Source organism: Chenopodium quinoa, unplaced genomic scaffold (assembly GCF_001683475.1).
Source record: "Chenopodium quinoa cultivar QQ74 unplaced genomic scaffold, ASM168347v1, whole genome shotgun sequence".
NCBI lineage: Eukaryota > Viridiplantae > Streptophyta > Magnoliopsida > Caryophyllales > Amaranthaceae > Chenopodium > Chenopodium quinoa.
Window position 1 is genome coordinate 7,485,689 of NW_018745684.1, and position 8,734 is coordinate 7,494,422.

At 36.4% G+C, this 8,734-nt stretch overlaps 1 protein-coding gene across 2 annotated transcripts; it reads left to right on the plus strand.

Moving 5' to 3' along the window:
• Window positions 1–1,422: 1,422 nt before the first annotated feature.
• Window positions 1,423–8,491, plus strand: LOC110717355 (tRNA (adenine(58)-N(1))-methyltransferase catalytic subunit TRMT61A-like). Of its 2 annotated transcripts, XM_021896023.1 has the most exons (5): window positions 1,423–1,780; window positions 1,966–2,072; window positions 5,783–6,249; window positions 7,311–7,555; window positions 7,638–8,491. In XM_021896023.1, the coding sequence occupies exons 3-5, from the start codon at window positions 5,801–5,803 to the stop codon at window positions 7,874–7,876; spliced, it is 933 nt and encodes a 310-aa protein (XP_021751715.1). In that variant the 5' UTR covers window positions 1,423–1,780; window positions 1,966–2,072; window positions 5,783–5,800; the 3' UTR covers window positions 7,877–8,491. The 2 variants fall into 2 exon arrangements, with proteins under 2 accessions (XP_021751715.1, XP_021751714.1); XM_021896022.1 differs by lacking the exons at window positions 1,423–1,780; window positions 1,966–2,072 and adding an exon at window positions 2,220–5,081.
• Window positions 8,492–8,734: the final 243 nt, after the last annotated feature.

Below are 8,734 nucleotides of genomic sequence, written 5' to 3' on the forward strand. Positions count from 1 at the left end.
AATTAAACATCCTACTAATTACAGTGGTATGAAGAATTAGACATCCTACCAATTACAATGACCAATTAGTAATTAAAATGCAATTGAATTCAATCTCAAAATCAAAATAAGTGAAACCCAAAACTCAATTGAACCCCCAAACCTTAGAAATCAAAACCCCCAAATTTATTTGAACCCATGAACCCTAATTTGAATCACTAATTAAAATCCTAATTATGTTAATTGCATTCAATTAAAACTTGTAAGCAAATACAACAAACAATGAATTAAAAAGAAAGTGTCAATGAATTATTGAGAATTTGCATTCAATTACTTGATTATCTTCTCTAGGATTTTTCTAAGTGAGAATGGAGGAAAAATTAATTAAAGAGGAGATAGTGTTAGGAAATAATCCTACTAGTACAAATTCTAGTACTACGAATTTGTGGGAATAAGAAGAAATTACTATGTATAATAAAATTAGCTACACATACAATCCAAGCACTAACGAGTTTAGAATGAAAAATACAGAGATATTACAAACTAAACTAAAAATATGAAAGATGAACACTTGCCTTACTCCATGCCAACGAAACCAACAAAAACATGAGAATATCAAGGAACACGTGAGTCTTCAATACTTGATACTCGTCTAAGGCGTGCAAACACTTTCCTAAAGTGATTATTTCTCCACCACGGTGCTTGGGTTGAAACCGGAAAGTCACTTTGAGATACAATCAGTGGCGGACCCACATGTAGTCATTGTGGGTCCGGTGACACAGACACTATTTTTTTTGAAAAAGAAATTAAAAAATTTAGATCTATATTCACTAGGGGTGTTCATATCTGGGTACCCGAAAATCCGGGTACCCGGATCTTCGGGTAGTTGATAAGTCGGCCCGAATTATCCGGGACGGGACACGGGTACCCGAATTTTATTTACTTTTTTTTTAGATAAGTTTGTACCTAAAACCTGCTATATTTTTGTACAAAAAATCTGCTATATATACAACATGAACTGTACCATTGAAAATTAAGAAAAACAATCGATAAAAGTGAAGAGCAAATTACTAAATGTGTATAGAAATATGGAGAGATTAAAATTCTACTTCATCTGTACTTACTACATTATCTGACTGCCAGCAATATACTCATGTTTTTAAACACTAGCCATCTCCTCTGTGTTCTCACCATTACAAGAATCACCTACAGCCGTACTTCTGTGAACATTTTTGTACTTATAATTCTTGGCCAAAAACACGAAAACACACATGTTGAACACAACCATGATCATCAATAGCCAGTGAAAAAAATCAAGACGACTATGGATGATCATTTGAAATCAGATTGCTCATATTTTATAATCTTTAAACTACTTGCCTTATCTAAAAAAAAAAAAAAGTAAATAAAATCCAGCAGTGTTAAATTCTTTTTTTTTTTTAAACGGGTATCCGGGTACTCGATAATTGCAAAGCTTGTCCTATGTCCCGTCCCACGAAAGTGCTATTTTACCGGGACGGGTACCCAACCTGAAATAAACTTAAAAAATTTTGAAAATTTCCCGTCGGGTTTTTTACGGGTCATCGGGAATTCGGGACGGGACAAACGGGTCGGGTTTTTTGAACACCCCTAGTTTATTCACGGTACTCCTTGACTCCTTCCTCTCTCTCTCCTCCCAGAAAACACAGTACACAAACACGGCTTCCTCTCTCTCTCCTCCGTTGAAGGCTTGAAGCGTACTCGAAACTCTCCATTGAAGGGGCTTCTGAGCTTTCTCTCCTCCACTGAAGTAGTCTCGAAGGTTAGATGCTTCTTTTTCTTTAATCATTGACCTAATTTAATAAATTAATTATCACTATATACTTAATTTAGGGTTCTTCGAAGTTGGATAATTGAACTATTGGTTATAGATACTCGAAGAATTAAACATAATTTTTGGAGTCTAGTTTGATAATTGAGTCAATTTTGGTTGCTAATGTGTTGCAGGGTTTGGTTTGTGGTCTTGTGGAGTGTACTCGAAATTCTCCATTGAAGCGGCTTCTGACTTTCTGTTTCTTCCTCTCCTCCATTGAAGCAGTCTCTAACTCTCTAAGGTTAGATTTTGACAATCTAGTATTATTGTGTAATTTTGCAATTGTGTTAATCGTGTATTTAATTTTCGGACTGTCAGTATATACTCAATTTAGGGTGCTTTCGGTGGCGATGCAGGGGGAGGGGGTGGCTGTCGGGGCTGGGCTGGGGGCTGGGGCCTGGGGAGTGGCTGTCGGGCTGGGTCAGGTAGAATTGCTCGCCTTGGGGACCTTTGTTTTAATAACCTTGAGAGAACCCTTCTTGTATGATTTAGATTTGATTAGGAATTCTTTTTGTTCCTTTCCTCATAACTTGTGTTTCCCTTTGCACTCACTGGGTTATGTAACTCATGTTGGATGAACTTGTAAAATGAAAATGTTAGTGAAATAAACGAATGAACTTATGAGAAGTTTAGTGTTCTGGTATATCTCATCTGACTGCCTTCTTTGTAGAAGCAGGGGCCAGAAACATACCCAATTAAGACCTGAATATTAAGTAGCTCTTAATTGAGATAGTTGCAGTTGCAGTTGTGCTTTTGCTTGGAGTCTTATTGTAGAAGAAGCTCGATCAGAACCTAGCTTTATTTATGGTAAGAAGTTTTTAGTCTCTGATTGGATATGTAGGAGGGCAATGTTTACTTTAGCCCTGTACGATTACGATTACCTGAGACAAAATAACTTAATGTTTATTTTCTGGTTTAATTTGAGATGAACGCTCCAGAGATTTGAAGATATTAAGAAATAGAGTGGCATTTGTGTGAGGCCATGGGCACTAAGAAAGGCAAATTAATAACAATGTAGTGCTCGCTGAGTTCCCACTTTTGAGAAACTCACTAGCATTGACTCATTTCTAGAGCATCCTTTATTACTTAGATTTGATTATTTTTCTGAGTTTTTTATTGTAAGTTGACATGAACTATAGCTTGCTGAATTGAGCTTCCTAATTAATTTATGAGCAGTCCTAGCATTAGATGTGTGTAAAGGGGTTATTTTTATAGTTTAATGGGTAATTGATCAAGGATTGGTGACTGTTGATGATTGAATAGGGCCAATAGGGGTGAACTTTGTCTTGGTAGCATTGTTCAGTGACTTATGCACAATTCTCCTATGACTGTATGGGGGTGTCTTATAGAGTTCATTTAAATCACGTTAGTTCAAATGGTAATGCTTGCCATCCATAGAAAATGATGTTTATAGATATGAATGCTTTTGACTTTCTGAGCTTTGAGGTAGAATATTTGCTGGTAACTTGGAGTTTTATAGCACTGAGATTTGTTTGAACAAACATTGATTAATTGTCATGAGACCATGTATACCGTACAAGGGAAGTAGATTTGCATTGACATAGACCCCAAAAAAGGTGTATTCAAGTTTGTGTTGATTGTTGAACATTTTGGTTGAGATTTTTCAGGGATTTGGTTTAGAGTTCAGGTTTTGTATAGTACTAAGTCGATGGACGATGATACAAGCTTTGACTATTATACAAGCTTTGACTATTTTTTGATATTATATGCGGTCGATGGACGATGATGGGACAACCTATTAATCGAATTCGGGATCCGCCACTAGATACAATAGACAAACACTACAATCTTTGCACTAAGAATTGTAGTAAGATGATCAAATTCTCAAAAACAAACTTAATTAATAGAGGATTAGATGAAGAGATTGCAAGTTTCTTCAAGTAAATTGTGGAGAAGAGAGAATATTGGAGAGGAGAGGAAAAACTCTTGTTCTCCTCCAAACACGAAAACTCCTTTAATTAAAAGGAAATAACAGCAAAAACCCGCAATCGAGGGAAGCAGCGCGGGCGCGACCCAAAGAGGCGCCGACGCGCCTCCCCAATTCTGCCAAAATTTGCAAGTTTCCAGAAACTTAGCGGGATTTTGACGCGCTTTTATCGCGGGCCGCGCCACCTTGCGTGGGCACGCTGAACAGTGGCGCGGGCGCTCCACTCCGACACTCTAAATTATCTACAGAGAGGAGGAGGGAAGGTAGTTTGGGGGATTAATTAGGTGGAAAAAGTGAAAAAGTGAGCCCCATTAACGTCTAAATTGGACGAAAAACGCTATTAGGTAGTGCTACCCAAATGCTTCATAACTTTCAGGCAGTTCTAAACAAATAAAAAAAAAAAGGTAGTTCACAAATGACCCTATCTTTAGAGTAGTTCTAGACAAATTTTCCTAATTTCAAAGAAATGGAGGAAGTAAAAACATGAGTCATCAAAAGTCCTAAAAGATTCCGTGTGTGCAGGCTAATTTAATTTAATGGATAATATTTTGTTCCCAAAAAAGGGGGGGGGGATTTTCTATACAGTAACCTTGTTAATTTCACTTTTCTACGTTGTGCCCCAACTTATATCACTTTCTATACTGTAACCCCAAATACATTTTGTTTCCATACGGTAACATTGCTGTTATCCCGCCGTTAAAAAATTCCGTTAATGGGGCCCACTCTCCATTTATTAATATTTTTTTATCGATTTGTGCGTTGAAAAACCTTCGGTTAAAGGTTTAGGGGGCTATTTTATTCATCAAGGTTTCAAATTGAGCTCAAATTTGGCAAAAAAATAACTTAAATGCCTCGTTTTGCTTATTAAAATATGTCTCGATTTACATTTTCACGTTTTAATACGCAACACGAGGCATTTACGTTGCTTTTTTGTGAAATCTGAGCTCAATTTGGACCCTTAAGAACTGAAATAGCCCCCAAAACCTTTAACAGAAGGTTTTCCAATGCGCAAATCGATAATAAAATATTAATAAATGGAGGGTGGGCCCCATTGACGGAATTTTTTAACGGCAGAATAACGGCAAGGTTAACGTATGGAAACAAAATATATAATGGAATTACAATTTAGAAAGTGATATAAATTGGGGCACGTAGAAAAACTCGAAAAAGAAAAAGGAAACGGAAGAATGTAGCCCTACTTGTCCTCTCTCTCACTCTCAGTTTCCCATTGAAGCGCACTCCTCGCGTTCTCCATTGAGGAGCCTTCTGATATTTCAATCCTCCATTGAAGCAGCTTCTTAGGTAACTTCTTGTTTCTTTTGTAATCGTCATATCAATTTCACAATTTAGGGTTTCTAATTTAATTTGATTGTCAGTATAGTGAAGTGAATTGAAGGTTCGAATATTTGAACTGTTGGTTATAATTACTAACGAGAAACAAAGTTATTAGCCTTATTCAATAATGAATCAAATTTGGTTGCTAATTTGTTGTAGAACCCTTTAATTTTAGGATTGAACTATGAAATTAGTAATTATGAGCCTAATTTAATAATTGAATAACATTTGGTTATTAGATATTAGTAAAAAATCGAGTCGAAATAAGTAAGCGAATAGAGCAAAAGTCAAAGTGATGCACTTATTCTTATACGGAGGGAGTAGGTAATTAGGATGGAAAAAGTTTGAATTTTAAGTTTTTGCTGTCCTGTTGTTGGCTATGCTAGATTTGCCGTTTTGAAGGTTATAAGTTGACTTCATGCTAAAACTTGTACTCCAGTTATTAGACTATAAGCTTTGATAGCTTTAAAGTTCTTCTTTATAAACATACTGAATTGGAAGTTAAGTTGTGTTTACAATGCAAGTTATTTACAGAATTCAGAATTTGTTTGAAGCAATGTATATTGTTTGATTGTTTGCTGCGTAGCTGGAGATAATTAGTGTTATACATTGTGGAAAATTAGATAATAATGTTTTTCGGCACCTATTAATTACTGGTTTATTAACAGTAAGGAAACTGCTGCACCATGATACCATCAGACCCATCGGAAAGACTCTCTCTCCTACGTCGAATCCAAGAGGGAGACCTAGTAATAGTCTATGAACGCCATGACCACATGAAAGCTGTCAAGGTAATTGGAGGCTCAGTCCTGCAAAACCGGTTTGGAGTGTTTAAACACTCTGATTGGATTGGTAAGCCATTTGGGTCCAAAGTCTTCAGCCACAAAAAGGGGTTCGTTTACTTGTTGGCACCAACTCCAGAATTGTGGACATTGGTTTTAAGCCACAGGACTCAGATTTTGTACATAGCGGATATTAGCTTCATAGTTATGTACTTGGAAATAGTTCCGGGATGTGTCGTCCTGGAGTCTGGTACAGGCAGCGGCTCTCTCACGACTTCACTTGCCAGGGCTGTGGCACCGATAGGTCATGTGTATACATTTGATTTCCATGAGCAAAGGGCTGCTTCAGCTAGGTAAGTTTGCCTTCAAATGAATTGTTTAATTAATTAATTAAATTTAGTTAATTATCTTGAATTGTAGTTGCGTTCCTGATAGAAGTATCGCTGGAATTACAATTTGCTCCTTAGATTATCTTGAATGGTATGGCAAACTCAAATTTTAAATGATTGTTGAGCTTGTGCACCTGAACATTTACTCTGTGGCTGAGCTCAAGGTTCTATGTTTTCTTCTTTTTGCTTTTAGGCTCCGTTTGTTTTGGTGGAAAACATTTTCATGGAAAATGATTTTCCTCAAGTTCTCCATTCTCCTTTGTTTCTTTGTTAAAGGGTGGAAACCAATCTTCCCATATCTGAAAAGTTTCTTACAAGAGAAGGAAAACCATGCCACATTTTCCTCGAACTCCTTGCTTTCTATTTCCTTTCCTCTATCTTTCCCTCTCTTTTACTCCCATTTTTCTTTTTATGAAAATCTTTTTTACAAACCTGTTTTCCGCTGAAAATTGTTTTCTTTAGAAAATGATTTTCCTGAAAAATGTTTTCAATCAACACAAGTGGAGCATTAGTATATGGATGTAAAAATTGTGGTGATCGACTGAGGTAAAGCTGTAGTTGGTGATGGCTATTGTACATTACACCTTAATAACTGTTCTATTTCTTGTGTTGCTGGGGGGAGGGGGGAGGCGGGAGTGTTGCTCCTTTTTCTTTTGTACTTTTGACTCATGCTTACATGGAAGAAGGGGATTTCTATGATGTTCTCTAACTATGCTTATGTCCCATTTGTGGAAGTTAGCCATTGAAAGAACTCTTCATTGGAGTCTGTAAATTAGGTTACGTTTGCTGTATATAGGGTTATTTAAAGTTTGGCTAGTGAAGTTTTATACTTTTATCAATAATAATAATAATAAAAATAATTTTGAGTACATATAAAGAAAAAGAACTGCAAATAAGATATTGCAGCTGTTGTAGTACTCAAGTACGTTATGCAAAGTTTTTTTTTTTTCTTAGTTGATTTATTTTTGTTCTTTTGGCATGGTCACTCACGAAATAGCTTCTCACTGTTTGATTTCATGTGACAGGGAAGACTTTGAGAAGACAGGAGTGAACAAGTTAATTACAGTAGGAGTTCGAGATATTCAGGGTGAGGGATTTCCCGATGAACATTTAGGACAGGCTGATGCTGTTTTCTTAGATTTGCCTCAACCTTGGCTTGCAATCCCGTCAGCCGGAAAGATGTTGAAACCAGATGGGATTATGTGCTCATTTTCGCCTTGCATCGAGCAAGTACAACGATCATGTGAAACTCTCGCATTGAAGTTTACAGGTAGGTTTATCTGTTAACTTGATATAGTTTCAAAATTGTTATAATCTTTTCCCTTTCATTAAGATTAGTTTCCTACTCATAGATATAAGAACGTTTGAGATACTCCTTCGAACATACGAAGTTAAAGAAGTAAGAGCTGAACTTGGTAAAGGAGATGAGGGTTTCTCCTTTAGATCACCACCTCACAAGAAAAGACAACATTCAACTGAAAAAGGCGATGCAGTGGAAGCTTCTGGTGCCGCAACAGTCATGGCTAAGCCATGCAGCGAAGGAAGAGGACACACAGGCTATCTGACCTTTGCTAGACTGAAATGCGTTTGATAAGGCCAAGCTTCTATTTTGTATGGAGGGCTGTCTTCTGATAGACACGGGAGACACGATGTGCATTCATGAGGAGTTTCCGCTTGCAGAATCAATCAGTGCACCGATTTTGGGAATGAGTGCTAAGGATGTGGGCAGGCTTATATGAAAAGGACAAAAGCAAGTGATTGCTGAACGCAGAAACACTATTGAGAAAGACAATTTTAATACTCTTTGGGCACAATTTTGGGTTTATTGTTGCAAGTCAACATACAAATGATCTCCTGCTAATTCGATACCCCGATTTGTTTTCATTGTTCATTCGCTGGACTTTGAACTTCCAAGGTTATAAGTTTTCAAAGGTCAGTTCTATAGCTCAAAAATCTGTAAAATTTTTGTACTGCCTCTTTTTTTTCCTCTCATGGAAATACCTTCACCAAATTTTGAGTACCCTAGTACATCTTTACATTTTAACGTGCTTGTCTTTTAGAGTGTGTGCTTTGTAATTTTATATTAATTCTAATCGCTCATTTAGTAGGTGGTAATAAATAGTGGTAGTGGTTAATTTGCAAGGAAAGTTTGATGTCAACGTCTTTGGTAAGCTTGTTTTTAGTAGTACTCGTACCATTTTATTTATATACTATCTCCATTAACCGTTATTTTCAATATTTGCCATTTTCGGTTGCTATTTATTATGTGCAACAATTTTTTTCTTTCCACTTTTAGTAACTTTTTGCCAACAAAATAACCATATTACCCTTACTTAAACAACTTAGACATCTAATTAAGTTATTAACCTAATTTAACTTTTTTCATGATGAATGTGATTATTGTAATCATTTTCACCAAAAATCATTCATCTTTATCAGAATCATTCAT